Source organism: Melospiza melodia, chromosome 28, assembly GCF_035770615.1.
Source record: "Melospiza melodia melodia isolate bMelMel2 chromosome 28, bMelMel2.pri, whole genome shotgun sequence".
In the NCBI taxonomy this organism is placed as follows: Eukaryota; Metazoa; Chordata; class Aves; order Passeriformes; family Passerellidae; genus Melospiza; species Melospiza melodia.
The window spans coordinates 6570155-6592777 of NC_086221.1; the positions used below are offsets into that span (position 1 = coordinate 6570155).

The window sequence follows — 22623 nt, forward strand, 5'->3', positions numbered from 1 at the left end:
CACTCTCGGGTCACATGGACGCGGCCCGGATTGTCTCCAAATCCCCATTTGTCTTGTTTTGGTGCCTGCTTTTCCCTGCCTTTATGTCCTTTTTCTTAAGAGACTCTCAGAGATTTCTTCTCGGAGAGCAGAGAGGGGGGGGTCGGGGATTAATTAATTAGCGAGTGTAATCTTGAGCTGCGGGATGTGCGGAGCATCATTACGGCTGTCATTAGGGTGCTAGGGGTTAGCGAGGATTTAAACACCAGCTAATTGCAGCCAAGAGATCCCGACCCCGCCAAAAAAAAAAAAAAATAAATCCAGCGGGATGAGTTTTGGGGAGAATTGGGAGAAATTCCCGACAAGGAGGGGGTAAAAGAGTGGGGGAAAACCACAATTGCCATTTGAGGGGTGTTCTTTGGGATTTTGGGCACTCCCTGGCACGGCAGAACCAGCCCAGGATGCCAGGGCAGCATGGAGAGGGTTAAATACCCTGATATTGGCGATTTTCCCCATTCCCATCACCCAGTGAGCACTAAAAAACCCCAAAATCGTCATTTGAGGGGTGTTCAGCGTCACTTTGGGGACTCCCTGGCACGGCAGAACCAGCCCAGGATGCCAGGGCAGCATGGAGAGGGTTAAATGCCCTGATATTGGCGATTTTCCCCATTCCCATTATGCAGTGAACACTAAAAAACCCCAAAATCGTCATTTGAGGGGTGTTCTTTGGGACTCTCTGGCACGGCAGAACCAGCCCAGGATGCCAGGGCAGCATGGAGAGGGTTAAATACCCTGATATTGGCGATTTTCCCCATTCCCATCACCCAGTGAGCACTAAAAAACCCCAAAATTGTCACTTTAGGGGTGTTCTTTGGGGACTTTGGGCACTCCTTGGCGCGGCAGAACCAGCCCAGGATGCCAGGGCAGCATGGAGAGGGTTAAATACCCTGATATTGGCGATTTTCCCCATTCCCATTACCCAGTGAACCCTAAAAAACGCCAAAATTGTCACTTTAGGGGTGTTCTTTGGGGACTTTGGGGACTCTTTGGCACGGCAGAACCAGCCCAGGATGCCAGGGCAGCATGGAGAGGGTTAAATACCCTGATATTGGCGATTTCCCCCATTCCCATCACCCAGTGAGCACTAAAAAACCCCAAAATTGTCACTTTAGGGGTGTTCTTTGGGGACTTTGGGGACTCCTTGGCACGGCAGAACCAGCCCAGGATGCCAGGGCAGCATGGAGAGGGTTAAACCCCCTGATATTGGCGATTTTCCCCATTCCCATCACCCAGTGAACACTAAAAAACCCCAAAATCGTCATTTGAGGGGTGTTCAGCGTCACTTTGGGGACTCCCTGGCATGGCAGAACCAGCCCAGGATGCCAGGGCAGCATGGAGAGGGTTAAACACCCTGATATTGGCGATTTTCCCCATTCCCATCACCCAGGGAACCCTTTGGACGCGGAAATTCGGACGGACGAGCCCGGGCAGCGCTCGGTGCCGCCGCTGCGGCGGTGCCACGGAGGGGACAAGGACTTCAATGTCACAACAACCGTGACACGAACGGGCTCGGAGCCCCGCCGCAAGATCAGATACCGGGATTCGGGAGCCGTTTCCCCCCCCCCAGCCCCGAGCGGCTCCGCTTTGATTTGAGCGCCCCAAATCAAGCTCTGGGCACAGCCGAGGTGTCGCATCACCCCCAAAAGCGAGCTCGGGGTCCTTTTTTAGGAGCCCCAAACCCTCCCCGTGCCGCAGTTTCGAGCAGCTGGCGGGGAAAGAGAGGAAGCAGCCAAAATAGCAACAGGATGTGCCCCCAGATAAGGTGATCGATATCAGAGAGCGCCGCTTTTTCAAGTCACAGCCGAGCCCAGCTGCTCGAACAGGAGATCGGCCCCCGATAGGGGCGGCCCCGGCTTCTCGACACCCCGATTTCTCCTGTCCCCGCTGGTTTTCGGTAACGCGGTGACGTCCTCGGGGTTTTTGGGGGTGTCGGTGTGGGAGGACAGGGCGGGTTTGGGATGGGGAGAAGGGCAGGAGGATCCAGGGAGATGCAGGGAGGGGTGGATGATCTGTGGGATGTCCGAAAGGAGGGATTGGGGTGGATGTGGGTGCTGCTAACACACCCCAAAAAGTGCTGGAGGGGTAACCGTGATTCCTGGGCTGAGCCAGGCACTGGGAAGGTTCCAGAAGAGGAGTTTTTGGGACGCCACCTCCGTGATCCCACAAATCAGCTCAGGCACAGCCGGAGCTCTCCATGGGTGAGGAATTCCAGGGGATGGGCACAGAGCAGCCCCTGCCAGCCCCAATCCCACATGGAAAAATGGGAACTGTGGCTCCAGGAGTGCCAAAACCCGAGCAGGACATCCCCAGGGACATCCCCAGGGACATCCTCACCCCTCCTGCTCCAGCACATTGTCCCCTCCAAACTGCGCCACCCCCCCGTGTCACCGGGCCCGGGTGGCTCCTCCACGGCCGAGGGGTGCCAGGGAGCCGTGCCAGCCGTGCCAGCTGTGCCAGCACCTTCAGAGGTTAAAAATCAACAAAAGGAGCCGCAAAACCCATCCTGCAGGTCTGCCCGGTCCTGCGGCTCTTCTAATGCAAACTCCGAGCCCATAAAACCCGGATTGTCCATCCTAAAACTGGATTGTCCATCCTAAAACTCCAGATTGTCCATCCTAAAACCCCAGACTGTTTATCCTAAAACTCTAGATTGTCTATCCTCAAACCCCAGATTATCCATCCTAAAACCCTGGGTTGTCCATTCTAAAACTCCAGATTGTCCATCCTACAACTCTGACTGTCCATCCTAAAACTCCGGATTGTCCCTCCTAAAATCCCGGACTGTGCATCCTAAAACTCCAGACTGACCATCCCAAAACCCCGGACTGTTTATCCTGAAAGTCCATCCTACAACCCCAGACTGTCCATCCTCAAACCTTGGATTGTCCATCCCAAAACTCCAGATTGTCCATCCCAAAACCCTGAACTGTGCATCCTAAAGTCCAGATTGTCCTTCCTAAAACCCCAAACTGTCCATCCCAAAACCGCAAATTGTCCATCCTAAAACCCCGGATTGTCCATCCCAAAACTCCAGATTGTCCATCCTCAAACTCCAGATTATCCATCCCAAAACTCCAGATTGTCCATCCTCAAACTCCAGATTATCCATCCCAAAACTCCAGATTGTCCATCCCAAAACTCCAGATTGTCCATCCTCAAACTCCAGATTGTCCATCCTCAAACTCCAGATTGTCCATCCCAAAACTCCAGATTATACATCCCAAAACCCGGATTGTCCATCCTAAAACCCGCATTGTCCACCCCAAAACCCGGATTGTCCGTCCCAAAACCCGGATTGTCCACCCCAAAACCCGCATTGTCCACCCCAAAACCCCCGCGGCTCCCTCTGCACCGTGCCCCAGCCTGGTGTCACCTCCTGCTGCCACCCCCTCCCCTGGCACTGCCACCAGATCACCCTCAGCTCGCTCTGCCGCGTCCTGCAAAGGGCTGAACCTGTTTTTATGGCAGAGCTGGCACCGGGAAAGGCTAAAAAAAAAAAAAAAAAAAAAAAAATCCCAAAAAAAGCCTCCCCTGATCTCTGTATCTGCAGCCATGCAAGGAATATTGTTCAGCGCAGCACAAAAGCATCCCTGAAAATAGAAGCGCCAGGGCCAGGCCTGCCAGTGGCTGTGTGAGATAACGTCTACTTGCAAACAGTGTGTCTTTGTGCCGCTGTCACTGTCCCCATTGTTCAGGAGCCTATTGCCTCGGGGATATTGTTCCCTCCTTTTGTCTCAGCCCGGCTCCTTTTTGTTTGACTTTACTTTACCATTTCATTCCTCTCCTTTGTGCCGCCGTTCTTGCTTTTGTCTCCCTCTCTCTCTCTCTCTCTGCCTTTTCTCTCGCTGATTTGTATTTAGCGATTGTTCCCGGCTCGCTGCGAGCACAAAGTGCTCCGGGCTCTTTTCTCACTCCATTCATTCCCTATTCAGGTGCGTTTGTTTGCCCGTAGGTACCGGCAGGAGCGGATTTGGGGGTAGATTTGGGGTTTTAGGGGGTCCTGGAAGGCTGCAAAGGGAGCTGGAGGCTGTTGGTGGCCTTTGGGGACAGCCAGGTCCCCGTGTGCCCCATCCCCGTGCCAAAAAGAGCAGGGATTTGTCGGGAAAAGGACAAATGAGCCCCCAGGTGGAGCGGCCGAGGATGCTGGCAGGGACACGGGGGTGGCACCGCAGAGGTGACCGTGCCCGGTGCCAGCTGGGCCGATCCCAGAGCGGATCCGATCCCAGCCGAGCAGTCCCGACCCAGAACTGGCGGTGCCGGCTCCCCCAGCCCTGGATCCGCACCACGCCCGGGTTTTGGGAGCCCCGGGGGGCACAAGGAGAACATTCCACGGCCTCTCCCCCGCTCTGCACCGCGGCTGTGCCCTCCCGGAGCGACCCTCGGGCTGGCACCACCCACCCCCGCTGCCACCCCGAGCTGGGATTCACCCTGCGGACCACAGGGACAGCGGGTGGATCCATGGAGGTGGCTTGGGGACATTCGGGGAGCGGCTCAGAGGCTCCCGGGGTGCCCAAAACCCCGCAGGATTGGGGGGCACCCCCTGCCCCACACTCCCTGCCGGCTGCAGGGAGGGCTCGTTACCAGCGCCACGAGGAGGAGGAGGAGGAGGAGGAGGGTTCGGATTCCCCAGGAACCCTTCAGGGCGAGCTGACAAGAGTGGCCACCCCCGGAGACAACAAAGCCCCGCTGTTCTCCGGGCACGGCCCGCGTGACCCGACGGGACTTTTCCATCCCCTCCCCGCCAGCGAAACCCCGGAGGATCCAAGGGAAAAAAAACCTTCCTCCTCCTCATCCTCCTCCTCCTGCTTCACACAGCCCACGCGAAGCGGGAGAGGCCGCGGGGACCCCCCCAGACTCACCCCGGGAGCGAGGGACGGAGCGGGACGAGGGGACGGCGAGCGGCGACTCCGCGGGGCCAGCGGGAGCCCCCGGGGCCGCGGGGGGGGCGTGCCGGGAATGGAGGGAGCGGACTGAGGGCCATTGTCTCATTGTTCGGGCTTCAAAGGACAATGGGCCATTGTTGTCCCCGGGGATGCCATTGTTTGCTTTCCCTGCAGAGCCCGGCCGCGCACGGAGCTTTCCCGAGGGCCGGCTCCGTGTGTGGGACGCTCCAGAACAACGAGGCAGGAATGTTGCTTTCTTTCCTCACGCCCTGGTGTTTGGTTTTTTGCTTTGTTTTTTTTTGGGGGGTTTTTTTTTGGTTTTTTTTTTTGCACGGTTGTGCCATCCTGAAAAAAAGGCACGGCCAGAGGGGATGGGACCACCCAGAGACCCCCTGGATCCCGCAGGGATGGGCTGAGAGCGGGGGGTTCATCCTCCATCCCCCCCCCGTCCCTGCACATTCCAGGGTGAGGGCACTTCAGGAGCATCCCCCAGGCTATATCCCGAATTTCCATCCCGTGGATCCCCCAAATCTGCCCCGGCACGGCGGCGTTCGGCTCCTGTAGAACCCAGGAAGGGACGGCCCGGCCCGGAGCGGATTCCCGGGGCTGATCCCTCTGGGAAATTCAACTGAGGGGCCGAGGAAAGGCTGGAGGAGGGAGAAGGAGAATTCCAGGAGAGGGGAAAGGAGCAGGGAAAGGAACAGAATTGCAGGAGGAGAGAAACGAGCAGGGAAACGCGCAGGGGAAAGGGGAAAGAGCAGAATTCCAGGCGCAGAGGAAGGAGCGGAATTCCAGGCGCAGAATTCCAGCCCCTCCGCAGCCCGAGGGATGGATGGAGCAGGAAAGGGACTCGCTGTGCTCAGGGACACCCTCGCTGCCGCCAAGAGCCGGGAAAGGCAGGAGGAACTGCGGCCGGGAGCCCGGGATGAGCTCCAGGGTAAACTTCGGGCGAGTCCCGGGATGAGCTCCGGGATGAACGGCGGGATGAGCACCGGGAGAGCTTCGGGGTAGCCCCGGGAGAGCCCCGGGAGCGCTCCGGGCTCTCACCGAGGGAGAAGGGGACGCTGCCCCTGCAGGATCAGCCTGGCCGCGGTTCCTCCCCTCCCCAGGGCTGTGACCACCCTCGGGATGAAGCCTTGGAGCGACCCCAGCCCGGCTGGAAGAGCCCCCGAATCCCCCCCGAGCCCCCCGAGGCTGAGGAGCCCCCCAAGCTCGGGCTCAGCCCCTCCAGAGCTTTGTCCCCGCGTGTCCCTGGGGGTCACCAAGTCACCCTGGGGGGGTTCCTGGGTCTCCATCCCCTCCGGCCGCCAGCCCGGGGAGGTGACAATGGCTGGGGACACGGAGAGGTGACACAAATGAGGATGTGGCAGTGGCTGGGGAAAAGGGGAACTGGCAATGGCTGGGGACACAGAGAGGGGGCACTAATGGGAAGGTGGCAGTGGCTGGGGACACGGGGAGGCGGCAGTGGCTGGGCACAGGCAGAGGCGACACAAACCCGGACAGGCGGCAGTGGCTGGGGACGCGGGGAGGTGACACAAATGGGGATGTGGCACTGGCTAGGGACACAGAGAGGTGGCAATGGCCGGGCACAGGGGGAGGTGGCAGTGTCTGGGGACAGGCAGAGGTGGCACAAACCTGGAGAGGTGGCAGTGTTTGGGGACAGGCAGAGGTGGCACAAAAGCTCGGGAGGTGGCAGTGGCCGGGCACAGGGGGAGGTGGCAGTGGCCGGGCACAGGGGGAGGTGACACAAACCGGTGCCAGGTCCTTTTTACCAGTCCCCAGAAGTGATTTGCACACCTGCGGGGTGACACGCCCACCCTCAGTGCCCCCAATTTCCTCTCCCACCTCTGCTCTGCCCTTATCTCACCTCCCTTATCTCACCAGCCCTGCTGATAAGGGCTCGCGGCTGATGGGGCCCCCAAACGGAATTTTGGGGCCAGCTGTCCCCAAACCCCTCCGAGGGGCCCCGCTGCCGTCACTGCCCCCAAATCGGGGCTCCCTCCCTCCCTCCCTCCTGCAGGGCCCCAAGCGGCTCCGGGATCCGGGGGTGACAAAAAAGGGGTCGGGAGAAGAGGAGCCCCCAGGAATCCCAGCCCTGCTCCTCCTCCTCCTCCTCCTCCTCCTCCTCCTCCTGATCCCGGGAACTCCGGCCGGGATTGGGGTCGGGGAGAGCCGAACCGGGATTGGGGTCGGGGAGAGCCGAACCGGGATTGGGGTCGGGGAGAGTTGAACCGGGATTGGGGTCGGGAATTCCGGCCCAGGACTGGGATCAGGAATACCAGCCGGGATTGGGATCGGGGAATTCCGACTGGGTTTGGGGTCGGGGAGAGGCGGGATCGGGAATTCCGGCCGGGATTGGGATCGCACAGAGCCGGGACTGGGATGAGGGAATTCCGGCTGGAATTGGGGCCGGGAGAGCCGAGCCGGGATTGGGATCAAGAATTCCAGCCAGGATCGGGAATTCCGGGCGGGATCGGCAGAGCCAGGATTGGGATTGGGAATTCCAGCCAGGATCGGGAATTTCGGCCAGGATTGGGGTCGGGGAGAGGTGGGATTGGGATCAGGAATTCCAGCCAGGATCGGGAATTCCGGCCAGGATTGGGGTCGGGGAGAGGTGGGATTGGGATCAGGAATTCCAGCCAGGATCGGGAATTCCGGGCGGGATCGGGATCGGGCAGAGCCGGGATTGGGATCAGGAATTCCAGCCAGGATAGGGAATTCTGGCTGGGATTGGGATCGCACAGAGCCGGGATTGGGATCGGGGAATTCCGGCCGGGATTGGGATGGGGCAGAGCCGAGCCCGCAGCTCCCCCTTCTGTCCGGAGCCCTCAGGAAGATTTTTCCCGTTCTGACAGAAATTTGGGTCGCTCCAGCCAGAATTCCCACAGAATTCCCGAGGCTCAGAACTAAAATATCCCAGGAGCTGCCCCTGAGTAAGGCAAAGCCTTAGGGGGAGGATGGGGAGGGATTTCTTGAGAAATAGGATTAAAAAAATCAAAATTTGGGGGGCAAAAAGGATTCTTTTTAGAAGAAAGAGGTTAGTTATTGGGGAACACGAATTGGTTTGGGAAAAGGATTTTTATGGGCTAAAGAGATTTGTTTTGTGGACAAAAAGATTATTTTTGGGAATAAGGGATTTTTTTGTGGGGAAGAAGTTGGACTGGGTTGAGGAAAAAGGGATTTAGTTTGGGAAGAAGGGATTGGGTTTGGGATAAAGGGACTTTTTGGGGAAAGGGATTTGTTCTGGGAAATTAAGGATTATTTTTGGAAGAAGTGATGGGGTTTAGGAAGATGGGATTGATTTGGGGAAGAGAGGATGGGTTTTAAGAAAATGGGATTGACCTCGGGAAGATGTGATTGGTTTTGGGATAAAGGGCTTGGTCTGGGAAAAACCCCACAGGGAAAAACCTTAGGAAATCATTTCCCCCACCCCGAGACTGAAACCCCACTCCCAGATTTAGTTACAAAACCCCATTTTATTCCCCAAAGAAAAGCCCCAGCTACAAAACACGGTTCCCATCCCGTTCTCCACGATCCCAATCCCATTCCCAGCTGCAGCCCCTAACTGGAGACGCTCTGCAGGAGGGTGATGTTGTCTCCCTTCAGCATGATCCGACCTGGAACCCAAAGGGAGCGGGATTGGGGGGGAGCTTTGGGGTGGGAGCGCCCCAAACCTGCCCAGAACCACAGCTGGAGCCCAGTCCCAAAATCTGAATTTCAGTCCCACAGCTGGACCCTGGAACCACAGCTGGTACCTGACCCCACAGATGGAGTCCAGTCCCAATCCCACAGCGGGGTCCTAGCCACAAAACCTGGATTCCAACCCCAAAACCTGGATCCTGGCCCCAAAACCTGGATCCCAACCCTAAAATCTGTATCCCAGCCCTACAGCTGGATCCCAATCCCACAGCTGGATCCCAGCCCCAAAACTGGAGCCCAATCCCAGAACCTGCCCCCCAATCCCACAGCTGGACTCCAATCCCAAAACCTGGATCCTGGCCCCAAACCTGGATCCCAACCCCCAAATCTGAATTCCAATCCCACAGCCAGATCCCAGCCCCAAACCCTGAATCCTGGCCCTAAAACCTGGACCTCAATCCTACAGCTGGATCTCGACCCCAAAACCTGGATCCCAGTCCCAAAACCTGAATTCCAAACCCACAGCTGGAGCCCAGCCCCAAAACCTGTATTCCTGTCCTACAGCTGGATCCCAATCCCACAGCTGGATCCAAATCTCACAACCAGAGCCTGGGCCCAAAACCCAGATTCCAAGCCCAAAACCCGGATCCCAATCCCACAGCTGGAGACCAATCCCACAGCTGGACCTTGGCCCCAAAACCTGGATTTCAGGCCCATAATGTGGATCCCAATCCCAAAACCTGGATTTCAGTCCCACAGCTGGATCCCAATCCCAAAACCTGGATTTCAGTCTCAAAATCTGGATCCCAATCCCACAGCTGGATCCCAATCCCAAAACCTGGATTTCAGTCCCAAAATCTGGATCCCAGTCCCACAGCTGGAACCTGGTCCCAAAACCTGGATTTTATCCCCAAAACCTGGACCCCAATCCCAAAGCCTGGATTGAAGGTCCCACGGCTCCATTTCACACCCCACACCCGACATTTAAGATCCCAGCCCCAAATCCCCCATCCCACCCCCCAATTCCAGCCTTCCCCTCCCCCCTGCCCTACCCAGCTGTTTCCTGGATTTGGTTTTGGAGTGAATTTCCTCAGCATCGTCCAGCACCAGGTTCATGTACTCATCAAAGCCCTGCAGGAGCAGCACCAGCCTCAGTGAAACCCCCAAAAAAATCCCAAATCACCCCTCAAAAAACAAAAAATAAACCAAAACACCTCCAAAACAAAAAAACTCCAAATAACCCAATAAACCCACCCAAAAAAACTGAAAAAAACCCCAAAAAATAAAAAAACCCAAAAAACCCAAAAAACAAAAAATAAATCAAAACCACCCCAAAACTTCAAAAAACACCAAATAACCCAATAAACCCATCCCAAACAACAACAACAACAACAAAAAAAAAACCTGAAAAAACAAAAAACCACAAAAACAAACAAACAAACAAACAAACAAACAAACCCAAACCCAAAAAATCCCCTCAAAAAACCCTAAAAATCTTCAAAAAAACCCCCAAAAAACAAAAGAACAACCCAAACCCCAAAAAAACCCAAAACAAAACAAACACTCTAAAAAAAAACCTTCAACCCCCCCCAAAACACCAAATACAAAACAAAACTCAAAAAAACTTCAAAAAAAACCCTCAAAACCCCCAACAAACCCCAACCTCCCAGCAAAAAAAAAAAACCTAAAAAAATCCAAAAAACCCCAACACCCTCCCCGCAAAAAAAAAAACCAAAATAAAACCCCAAACCCTGCAATTACCAGGAGAAGAACAAGACAGAAATGGGTTTAGGGTTGGGGAAAAGGCAGAGGGGTGAGCCCAGAGCAGGGCAGGGGGTTTGGGGTGACCCCAGAACTGAGGGGTGACAAGGGGACAGTGGCACTCACGATGATGCAGCCCTCGATCCTCATGTTCACCTGCTCGTAGAGCCACACCTGGATCCTGGATCTCTGCAAGGCACCAAAATCACCTCTGGGGGGGCTCTGGGGGGTGGGGTCAGGGTCCATCCCCACCCCAAAATCAGGGGGGTCCCTGGGAATGGCCCGTGGGATGGCAGGGGGAGGAGCAGCAGGGACTGCTCTGGTGTTTGGGTGGATTAAGTGGAAAAAAAATGGGGTTTAAATGGGTTAAAATGGGGTTTAAATGGGTTAAAATGGGGTTTAAATTGAAAGAAATAGGGTTTAAATGGTGTTTAAATGGGATTTTGGGAAGGAATTGTTCCCTAGGAGGGGCTGGAATGGAATTCCCAGAGGAGCTGTGGCTGCTCCATCCCTGGGAGTGTCCCAGGCTGGGTTGGACAGGGGATAAAATGGATAAAATTATTAAAATGGATAAAATTATTAAAATGGATAAAAAATATAAAATTGTTAAAATGGTTTAAAAGCATAAAATGACACCTCTGCGTAGTGGAAGGTGTCTCTGCCATGGCAGGGGTGGAAATGGGATGATCCTTCGGATCTTCCAACCCAAACCACCCCATGATTCCATAAAAAAATCCCAGTTTGGAACTCCTGACTCATTCCCAGCCTGCAAATTCCCACAGAATTCCCATCCCTGCGTGTCCCAGGCCAGGCTGGAGCAGACGGGGATCGTGGAAGGTCCTGCCCATGGCAGGGCTGGCAATGGGATCGTTAGGATCTTCCAACCCCAACCATTCCACAATTTCATCAAAAATCCCAGTTTAGAACTCCAGACTCATTCCCAGCCTGCCAATTCCCACAGAATCCCATCCCTGGGTGTCCCAGGAGCAGCCTGGCCCAGGGGACGGTGTCGCTGCCATGGCAGGGCTGGCACCGGGTGGCATTTGGGGTCCCTCCCCGCGGTGATGCACTCACGTTCTGCAGGTAGCGGAAGATCAGGTTCTGGAGCCGAGCGTTAAGGGCAGAGCACAGCACAGCACAGCCGGGAGCCCCGGGCACCCCTGAGGGGACCCCGCCATGGAACCCGCCCGCCCCGCTCCCTTCCCGCCCGCGCTCCCCGCGCTCCCCCGGTGCCCTGAGCGCTGGCGGCAGGATACGATGGGCTGCACCATCACCTTCTGCACCTTCTGGCCCTGCCCGCGGTACGCCATGGCTGCGCGGGGCCGCGGGGCGCTGGGGGAGAACGGCGGCGTGAGGGATGGAGGAGCGCGGGGCAGTGTGGGATAGCGGCGGAACAGGATGGGGAGGGAACACGGGGCACTGTGGGATAGTGGCGGCGTGAGGGGATGGAGGAGCGCGGGGCAGTGTGGGATGGTGGCGGAACAGGATGGAGACACGGGGCACTGTGGGATGGTGGCGGAACAGGATGGAGAACACGGGGAACTGTGGGATAGTGGCGGAACAGGAGCGGCACCGTGAGGGGCGCTGTGGGATAGTGGCGGTGTGAAGGGAATAATGGCGGTGTGAGGAGATGGCACCGCGGGGCACTGTGGGATAGTGGCGGTGTGAGGGAATAATGGCGGTGTGAGGGGATGGCACCGCGGGGCACTGTGGGATAGTGGCGGTGTGAGGGGATGGCACCGCGGGGTACTGTGGGATAGCGGCGCTGTGAGGGCGGCCGTTTTTTCTATTTTTTATCATTATTTTTAGGACTTTTTTTGGCTCTTATTAGAGCTTTTTCTTGCTAGCATTACGGGTTTTTATGCCATTATTTTATTGGGGTTTAACAACCACAATTCATCGGAAAAAATTCCCGAAAAATATTCCCCTGGCTCAGAGCTATGCCCTAAAACACCCAACTTTAAAATAAAGTGATTTTTGTGCTCTTACAGCGTCGGAGCTTTCCTGTTTATTTATCCCTCAACAAGGAAGATAAAAAATCCCTGAAACATCTCCCACACCCCCGTTCCCTCTCCTCCTGTCCCTGTTCCCTGGGATAAGATCCCAAATCCCCCCGGCTGTGCCCTCCTGGCAGGAGTTGTGCAGAGCCAGAAATTCCTCCTTCCTATTTCCCTCAAGATTTTTTCAAACCATTTTCTGGTTCCCTCAGCCCTTCCAAACCTTTCCCAGCTCCCTCAGGACTCTCCAAACCCTTTCCAGATTTCTCTAGACTCTTCCCAGCTCCCTCAGGATTCTCTAAACCCTTCCCAGCTCCCTCAAGATTCTTCCAAACTTTTTCCCCATCTCTCTCAGGATTCTCTCCAAACCTTTCCCTGGTTCCTTCAGGACTCTCCAAACCCTTCCCTGCTCCCTCAGGGTTCTCCAAATCCTTTCCAGATTTCTCCAAACCCTTCCCAATTCCCTCAGACTCTTCCCATCTCCCTCAGGAGATGTCACATCCCTCAGGATGTTTCCAAACCCTTCCCTGTTCCCTCAGGACTCTCCAAACCTTTCCTTGGTACCCTCAACTCCTCCAAACCCTTCCCAAGCTCCCTCAAGATTTCTCCAAACCCTTCCCAGCTCCCTCAGACCCTTCCCAGCTCGCTCAGGATGTTCCCCCCCTCATTAATTCCTAATTAACACTCAGCATTCCCAATCTCTTTGACACCATTCCTTAAAAAACCCCATGGACACCACACAGTGAGCAGCCTACCTTTAATCCCTTAAATAGAATCATACAAATATAAAATGGAAGAATAAAATATTTACAGAAAAACAAAAAACAAATCTCAAAACAAATTGAAAAAAAAACCAAAAACCCCACGGGGATTTCACTCAATCCCATCTCCAAAGGGCTGGAAAAGAGGGAAGCAACCAAGGGGGAACATTCCAGGTGCTTTTTCTTTTTTCCCCTCCCAAAACGATCCCAGCTGGATGTGGGAAGTTCATTGCAGGGAGAAATCCTCAGAACCCAGAGGCACTTGAAGCAATGTTCCTTTTCCCAAATCCCAGGAGGAATTTTTGCTTTCCCCCATGGAAAAAATCCCACAAGCCAGGCTCACCCTGGCAGGCTTTGGTCCAAAATCCTGCTCAGATTTTGCCTCTTTTCCCTGAATTCCCCCCAAACGCGAGTCCATCTGTGGCTCCCAGAGTTGACACAGTAACTCCAGGGATTTTTTTGGGATTTTCTGTCCAGGAGGGAGCTCTGGAGATGGGATCTGTGGCCCCTCAGGGCGTTCCAAGTGCTCTGTCCTGTCCCGTGGGGGGACAAACTCAGCCTGGAATTTTGGGATAACTGAGAGCAGACTCTGCCTAATCCTAACAATCCAACTGTGCTTCCAGCTGGGGCAGGGTCTCCTCCACAGATCCAACAACATTTACAAGATTTTTGTGGGAGGTGAGGAGAAAATTTCGCTTTTTCAGGGTGGGTTTTTTTTTTTGGTGTCGCGTCTTTTTTTCCCCGTTTGTTTTTTTTTTTCCAACAAAACCTCCCCTCTCAGCTGTCAATCATCTCAGACAGTTCCAGCAGCAGAGCATCCTCATCCTTGCCTGGATCCAGGTCGATTTCTGCCTCCAGTTTTCCCCCAGAGATTTCCCAGATGAGTTTCTCAAAGTCGTCCTCCACCGACAGCGCGGCCTTGGCGCCGCCGGCCGAGCTCAGGCGCCGCAGCTTCAGGGGAGCCTCCAGGGAGGAGGAGGAGGAGGAGGAGGAAGATGTGGATGAGGAGGATGAGGAGGAAGATCCAGACACCTCTGACTGTGCCATGGAATCGCCCTGGGCGCCAGGCTGCAGCTCAGGGCTGGGGAGAGCAGAAAGGAGGAGTCAGTGTGGGGGAGACTGAGGGGAGACTGAGGGTTTGGGTTTGCATGGGGAAGGGGATTGGAGAGGGTGGGGATGGGCTGGGATTGAATTTGGGGAGCCCTGGATTGGGTTTGGGGAATCCAGAACCGGTTTGGGGAGTCCAGGACCAGTTTGGGGAGCTCTGGATTGGGTTTGGGGAATCCAGGACCAGTTTGGGGAGTCCTGGATTGGGTTTGGGGAGTCCAGGACCAGTTTGGGAAGCCCTGGATTTGGTTTGGTGAGTCCAGGACCAGTTTGGGGAGTCCTGGATTTGGTTTGGGGAGTCCAGGACCAGTTTGGGGAGTCCAGGACCAGTTTGGGGAGTCCTGGATTTGGTTTGGGGAGTCCAGGACCAGTTTGGGGAGTCCAGGACCAGTTTGGGGAGCCCTGGATTTGGTTTGGGGAGTCCAGGACCAGTTTGGGGAGCCCTGGATTTGGTTTGGGGAGCCCAGGACCAGTTTGGGGAGCCCTGGATTTGGTTTGGGGAGTCCAGGACCAGTTTGGGGAGTCCAGGACCAGTTTGGGCAGGCCTGGATTGGGTTTGGGGAGTCCTGGATTTGGTTTATGGGACTGGGGTTGGGTTTGGGGAGCCCTGGATTGGGTTTGGCGAGTCCTGGATCAATTTTAGCAGTTCAAGATCAATTTTGGCAGTTCAGGATTGGTTTTGGGGGGGCTGGTATTGGGTTTGGGAAGCTCAGGATCAATTCTGGCAGTTTAGGATCAATTTTGGCAGTTCAGGATCCATTTTGGAGTCCTGGATTGGTTTTAGGGGGCCCTGGATTGGTTTTAGGGGGGTGGGATCAGTTTTGGGAAGTCCTGGATTGGTTTGGGAAGTTCAGGATCAATTTTGAGGCCTTGGATCAGTTTTGGAATGTCCAGAATCAGTTCTGGAGTCTGGGATTAGTTCTGGGAAGTCCAGAATCAATTCTGGCAGTTTAGGATCAGTTTTGGGAAGTCCCAGATCAATTTTGGCAGTTCAGAATTGGCTTTGGGAAGTCCACGATCAGTTTTGGCATCCTGGATCAATTTTGGGAGCCCAGGATCAATTTTAGGAAGTCCAGGATCAATTCTGGGGTCCAGGATCAGTTTTGGGGTGCAGGATCCATTTTGGGGAGTGTCCACATGCAGCATTTGTAGGAACCCCAAAGCACACACATGAATTGCAATTAAAGGCTCCTCTGTAGGATTTTGGCACTGATTTCCCCCAAAGCTGGGATGTCCCCCACCCCACATCCCATCCCTGGGGTCAGGAGGGAAAAGGGGATTTGGGATTTGGGGTTACCTGTTCTGGGAATTCTTCCTCCGAGGGTTGGAGTCCAGGCTGTCCTCAGGAGAAGGGGGAACAACCTGGCAATGAGGAGCAGGACAAGTTTTAGGATCTAAAAAAATCCCAAATTTTTCTTTTTCTGCTTCACCTGAAGCAGGACACTCCTGTAATGAGGAAAAATCCCAAATTTTAGGGATTCCTGAAATGAAGTTTCTGAAATGAAATGATTCCTGAATGAAATTTTAGGCATTTCTGAAATTAGAAAAAAAATCCCAAATTTTAGGAGATTCTTCCTTTTCTGCTTCACCTGAAGCAGGGCAATGCTGAAATGAGGAATTTGGGTTTTTTAAGGAATTTCTGCCTTGGAAAGGACAAAATATTCCCAAATCCCAGCAGGGAATTCTGGTGATGCCTCCAAAGCAGGAATGTGCTGCCCCTGAGAGCTGTGGGGTGAAATGGGCTGGAAGAAAATGTAGAAAATTTCAGTTTTCCAGGTTTTTTTTGGGAATTTGTGGCCTCACCTTGGCTGGGGACCCCTGGGTGTCCCCGCTGGTGGCACTGAGTGGCTTCACTGCCACCACAGCAGGGGGGTGGCCCTCGGGGCCCTTCCTCTTCAGGGGCTGCTTGGGAGGGGCTTTGGCATCCAGAGGCTTCAGGGACAGCCTGGACTTGGCTGGGAGGGAGGGAAAAAAGGGAAAAAATTATCTATGAAACCTCTTCCTTTATCAATCAAATCCATTCCTTTATCAATCAAACACCTTTATAAAATTACTTTATCTATCAAACCCCTTTATCAATTCCCTTTATTTATCAACCCCCTTATCAATCAAACCCCTTCCTTTATCAATCAAATCCATTCCTTTATCAACCCCTTTATCAAGTCCCTTTATTTACTAAATCCCTTTATCTATCAAATCCTTTATCAACCCCTTTATCAATCAAATCCTTTTATCAATCAAACCCCTTTATCAAGCCCCCATCTCTGCCTCTCCTCTCAGGCAGCCGAGCCCCCAAACCCCAACCCCACATGGAGCATTCCCATAAATCCCAACATCAGAGCGTTCCAGGAACATCCAACTCCAGAACATTCCCACAAACCCCAATCCCAGACTATTCCTACAAACCCCAACCCCACACCCATCATTCCCATCGACTCCAACCCCACAGAGACCATTCCCACTAATCCCAACCCCACACTGAGCTGCCTCACAAATCCCAACCCCAGACCACTCCCACTAATCCCAACCCCACAATGAGCTTTACCACAAACCTCAACCCCGAAACACTCCCACAAATCTCACCTCCAGACCATTCCAACAAACACCAACCCCACACGGATCGTTCCCCTAAATCCCAACCCCACACAGATCATTCCTCTAAACCCCAACCCCACACAGAACATCCCAAATCCAAACCATTCCCCTAAATCCCAACTCCACACAGACCATTCCCACAAACCCCAACCCCAGACCATTCCCCTAAACTCCAACTCCACACAGACCATTCCCACAAACCCTAATCCCACACAGACCATTCCCAACCCCACACAGACCATTCCCAACCCCACACAAATCATTTTCCTAAACCCCAACCCCACAAAAACCATTCCCCTAAACCCCAACCCCAAACCCTTGCCATAAACCCAGCCCCCTCAGCCTCTCCTCTCAGGCAGCTGAGCTCCCTACATCCCAACCCCACACAGACCATCCCACAAATCCCAACCCCACACAGAATGCTCCCAACCCCACACAGAGCACTCCCATAAACCCCAAACTGAGCTGCCTGCCCAATATGGAGCTTTCCCACAAATCCTAACCCCAGATCATTCCCACAAATACCAACCTCACACAAACCATTCCCCTAAACCCCAACCCCACACAGAACATCCCAAACCCAACCCCAAACCACTGCCATAAATGCAGCCCCACCTCTGCCTCTCCTCTCAGGCAGCTGAGCTCCCTAAATCCCAACCCCACATGGGGCATTCCCCTAAACCCCAACCCCACACAGACCATTCCCAACCCCACACAAATCATTCCCCTAAATCCCAACCCCACAAAAATCATTCCCCTAAACCCCAACCCCAAACCCTTGCCATAAACCCAGCCCCACCTCAGCCTCTCCTCTCGGGCAGCTGAGCTCCCTAAATCCCAAACCCACACACACCATTCCCACAAACCCCAACCCCACAAAGAACATCCCAAACCCAAACCATTGCCATAAATCCCGAGCCTACACCATTCCCACAAACCCCAACCCCACACAGCCCATCCCAAACCCAAACCCAAACCCAACCCCAAATGATTCCCATAACTGCAGCCCCACCTCTGCCTCTCCTCTCGGGCAGCTGAGCTCCCTAAATCCCAACCCCACATGGGGCATTCCCATAAACCCCAACCCCACACAGACCATTCCCAACCCCACACAGAACATTCCCCTAAACCCCAACCCCACAAAAACCATTCCCTTAAACCCCAACCCTAAAACATCCCAGCCCAGCCCCACCTCTGCCTCTCCTCTCGGGCAGCTGAGCTCCCTTTTTCCCCGGCTCCTTCTCTGGGGTTCCTGCTCCATCCTCGGGGGTTTTTCCTCCTCTCCTCCTGCCCAGCTGGGCTGACCCCACAGCAGCCTCGGGGCTCCCTGATCCTGGGGTTTTCTCCTGGTTTTTCTCCTGGTTTTTCTCCTGGATTTCAGCTGGATTTGCCCCAGCTCCCTGCTGCAGCTTCTCCTCCTGCCGCTGTTTCTGCTGCCGCTTCTCCCACATGATTTCCTCCAGGCTCTTCACCTGAATTCCAGAGTTCCCCGAATTCTGAGAAAAACCACCAAGAGGGTTTTTAGGGGAAAAATCCAGGGATAAAAATCTATGGAAATGTGAGGAATTGATCAGAAATGTGAAATTTTTGTTACAAATTTGTTCAGACTCACCTCAGCAGGGGCAGAGCCACTTTTAGGGGAAGGTTTGTTCAGCTCCACAATCATTTTTTCTTCTCTTCCAGGTGCTTTAAACCAAGAAAAACATCCAAAAGTTGGTTTTTTATGTTTTCTTGGGCGTTGTTTCCCTATTTTTATTGACAGGAAGCAATTCCTGCAGGATTTTCTGTCTCCTTCAGTCCCACCATTGAGTACCATCATCATTACTATTATCATTATTATTATTACAACAACAACAACAACAATAATAATAATCATCATCATAATAATTTGATAAATCCTTCCCAAACAATATTCCAAAGGGGAATGGGATGGATTCCAGCACTGGCAAGATTCCATCACTCAAATCCAGGGCAGAATAAAAAGAGGGAAATTCCCAAGGAGAATCAGAACCCCCCCAAGGAGAAGCAGAATTCCCAAGGACAACCAGAATTCCCAGGGGACAATCCCAGCTCCCAGGGGACAATCCTAGGGGACAATCCTAGGGGACAATCCCAGCTCCCAGGGCACAATCCCAGCATTCCCAAGGACAATCCCAACTCCCAGGGGACAGTGGGACAACCAGAACTCCCAAGGGACAACCAGAACTCCCAGTGGACAATCCTAGGGGACAATCCCAGCATTCCAGAGATAAATCTCAGCATTCCCAAGGACAATCCCAGCTCCCAAGAACAACCACACTTCCCAAGGACAATCCCAACTCCCAGGGGACAATCCCAGGGGACAATCCCAGCATTCCCAAGGACAATCCCAGCTCCCCAGGGGACAATCCCAACTCCCAGGGGACAGTGGGACAACCACAACTCCCAAGGAGAATCAGAACTCCCAAAGAGAATCAGAACTCCCAGGGGACAATCCCAGCTCCCAAGGACAATCCCAGCTCCCAGAGGACCACCAGGGCTCCCAAGGAGAATCAGAACTCCCAAGAACAACCAGAACTCCCAGGGGACAATCCCAGCTCCCAAGGACAATCTCAGCATTCCCAAGGACAATCCCAACTCCCAAGAACAACCACACTTCCCAAGGACAATCCCAACTCCCAGGGGACAATCCTAGGGGACAATCCCAGCATTCCCAAGGACAATCCCAGCTCCCAGGGGACAACCAGAACTCCCAAGGAGAATCAGAACTCCCAAGGGACAATCCCAGCTCCCAGGGGACAATCCCAACTCCCAGGGGACAACCACACTTCCCAAGGACAATCCCAACTCCCAGGGGACAGTGGGACAACCACAACTCCCAAGGAGAATCAGAATTCCCAAGGACAATCAGAACTCCCAGGGGACAATCCCAGCATTCCCAAGGACAATCCCAGCTCCCAAGGACACCCCCAGGGGACATTCCCTGCTCACCCAGGAGCTTGGTGACCCTCAGCAGTTTCCTGCCCCTCCCAGCAGCCTCGGCAGGGCCGGGGGCAGCCGGGACGTTCTCCCCGCTCTGCTGCAGCCTCAGCGCCTTCTCCCTCTTGATCTCCTCCAGGGTTTTGATCCGAACTTCTGCAGCTCCCCTGGCTCTGCCAGCCTCTGCCAGCTGCACCCTGCCAGCAGCTGGGGCAGGAATGTTCTGTTTCCTGGCATCTCCCTCACTCCTGGCCCTGCTGCTCAATTCCTCAGCTTTTTCCTTCTCCTCTCCCAACCTCTTGTGGTTTTTCTCCACCAAGGCTCCCATCAGGGGTTTGCTGCGAGCAGCAGGGGAAGGTTTTGCTGCTAAATTTGTTTCTTCAGTTTTCCTTCCTTCTGCTGGGATTTTGGCTGGGGGCTCTCCTGCTCTCCTCTGCTTGGCTCTCTCCAGGCGGATTTCCTCCAGGGTTTTCACTCTGATCTCCTCGATGGGTTTGGCAGCTTTGTCTGAGGGCACAAAAACCCCAGCAATGAAACAGAGAGTAAGGAGAGGGGGGAAAGTGTCCAGAATTGCTCCCAGCACTGAGGGAATTTGGGATTGAGGGAATTTGGGACTGAGGGAATTTGGGATTGAGGGAATTTGGGATTGAGGGAATTTGGGATTGAGGGAATTTGGGACTGAGGGAATTTGGGACTGAGGGAATTTGGGACTGGGGACTGAGGGAATTTGGGATTGAGGGAATTTGGGACTGAGGGAATTTGGGACTGAGGGAATTTGGGACTGAGGGAATTTGGGACTGAGGGAATTTGGGACTGAGGGAATTTGGGACTGAGGGATCTCAGCGCTGCTTGGGTTGGGAGGACTTGGAGGAGCATCCAGGGACACTTTTCCCTGTCCTAGGTTGCTCCAAACAGGACTGGGACACTCCAGGGATGGGGAAAACACAAAATCTCTGGGAATGAATCAGGAGTGCTGAAATTGGGATTTTTTTTTTTAATAGGATCATGGAATAGTTTGGGTTGGAAATCTTAAGGATCATCTCATTGCCAGCCCTGCCATGGCAGGGACACTTCCCATGGCCCCAGGGTGCTCCAAACCCCATCCAGCCCTGGGATGGGGCAGCCACAGATTCTCTGGGAATTTGCAGGCTGGGAATGAGTCTGGAATCCTGAAATTGGGATTTTTTTTTTTTTTTTATGGAATCCTGGAATGGTTTGGGTTGGAAGATCCTAAGGATGATCTCATTCCCAGCCCATGCCCCATCCCATGGTCCCAGAGTGCTCCAAACCCCATCCAGCCTTGGCAGCTCCCAGGGCAGGATTTCTTCCCAATATCCCACCCAAAGCAGCCCAGGGAATGCTGGAATGGGTTGGTTTGGAAGGGATCATCCAATCCCAAGGGCAGGGACACCTCCCACCATCCCAGGGTGTAATTTGATTAATTTTCTCCATTTTATTCTTTTTATTCACTGTCCAAGCTGGCCTGGGACACTCCCAGGGATGGAGCAGCCACAGCTCCTCTGGGAATCCCATCCCAGTCCCTGGGAGTTCTTGGGAAGGAAAAAAACCCCAAAAAACGGAATATTTCAATTTCAATATTTTCCTTTTTACCTGTCTCAGTGCTGCTCTGCTCAGAGGGCAGCCCCAGCCTCTCCTTCAAGGACTTCAGGACTTGAACTAAAAAACAAGAGAAAAAGTTTTTAAAAAACCCCAATTTTGGGTGGGAAATGAGACAGGAGAGCAGCTCAGTGGGAATTAGAGTGATCCTGAAGCCTCAATCAATGTGCAGAAAGAAGCAGGAGAAAGGAGGAACAGAAATCCCAAAGGGATAAAGCTGGACAGAAAATCCCAAAGGGAAAACTGGACAGAAAACCCAAAAGGGAAAATCACAAGCAGAAAAGCTGGACAGAAAATCCGAAAGGGAAAAGCTGGACAGAAAACCCCAAACAGAAAATCCCAAGCAGAAAAATTGGACATAAACCCCAAAGGGAAAATCCCAAGGGGAAAATCTGGACAGAAATCTCAACCAAAAAATCCCAAAGGGAAAAGCTGGACAGAAAAATCCCAAAGGGAAAAGCTGGACAGAAAAATCCCAACAAAAAAAGTGGACAGAAAGGGAAAAGCTGGACAAAAAATCCCAAGCAGAAAAGTTGGACAGAAAAATCCCAAAGGGAAAAGCTGGACAGAAAACCCCAAAGGGAAAAGCTGGACAGAAAAATCCCAAAGGGAAAAGCTGGACAAAAAAATCCCAAGCAGAAAAGTTGGACAGAAAATCTCTAAGGGAAAAGCTGGACAGAAATCTCAACCAAAAAATCCCAAGCAGAAAAGCTGGACAGAAAAATCCCAAAGGGAAAAAGTGGACAGAAAGGGCAAAGCTGGACAGAAAATCCCAAACAGAAAAGTTGGACAGAAAAGCCCAAAGGGAAAAGCTGGACAGAAAAATCCCAAAGGAAAAGCTGGACAGAAAAATCCCAACAAAAAAACTGGACAGAAAGGGAAGAGTTGGACAGAAAATCCCAAAGGGAAAAGCTGGACAGAAAATCCCAAAGGAAAATCCAAAAGGGAAAAGCTGGACAGAAAAATCCCAAAGGAAATGCTGGACAGAAAACCCCAAAGGAAAATCCAAAAGGGAAAAGCTGGACAGAAAACCCCAAAGGGAAAGGCTGGACAGAAAATCCCAAAGGGAAAATCCCAAAGGGAAAAGCTGGACAGAAAAATCCCAAAGGAAATGCTGGACAGAAAATCCCAACCAGAAAAACTGGCCATAAACCCCAAAGGGAAAATCCCAAAGGGAAAAGCTGGACAGAAAAATCCCAACAAAAAAACTGGACAGAAAGGGAAAAGTTGGACAGAAAATCCCAAAGGGAAAATCCAAAGGGAAAA

General features: G+C 53.3%; 2 protein-coding genes across 2 annotated transcripts in view; both read right to left on the bottom strand.

Annotated features, from left to right (window-relative positions):
- Positions 1 to 8378: 8378 nt before the first annotated feature.
- Positions 8379 to 11831, bottom strand: SNRPE (small nuclear ribonucleoprotein polypeptide E). Its single transcript, XM_063178033.1, has 5 exons — positions 11579 to 11831; positions 11397 to 11423; positions 10449 to 10511; positions 9614 to 9692; positions 8379 to 8539 (listed from the first exon to the last, which is right to left on the bottom strand). Exons 1-5 carry the CDS (start codon positions 11630 to 11632, stop codon positions 8484 to 8486), a joined length of 279 nt encoding a protein of 92 aa, XP_063034103.1. The 5' UTR covers positions 11633 to 11831; the 3' UTR covers positions 8379 to 8483.
- A 1228-nt stretch (positions 11832 to 13059) lies between these two features.
- The window catches only part of ZC3H11A (zinc finger CCCH-type containing 11A), a 19286-nt gene continuing 9722 nt past the window's right edge, over positions 13060 to 22623 (bottom strand). Inside the window, exons 8-14 of the mRNA XM_063177731.1 lie at positions 21352 to 21412; positions 19753 to 20247; positions 18395 to 18468; positions 17975 to 18278; positions 15991 to 16142; positions 15485 to 15549; positions 13060 to 14161 (exon numbers count right to left, since the gene is read on the bottom strand). Coding sequence (XP_063033801.1) covers positions 13858 to 14161; positions 15485 to 15549; positions 15991 to 16142; positions 17975 to 18278; positions 18395 to 18468; positions 19753 to 20247; positions 21352 to 21412 — 1455 coding nt within the window. The 3' untranslated portion in view covers positions 13060 to 13857. The remainder of the gene's footprint in view (positions 14162 to 15484; positions 15550 to 15990; positions 16143 to 17974; positions 18279 to 18394; positions 18469 to 19752; positions 20248 to 21351; positions 21413 to 22623) is intronic.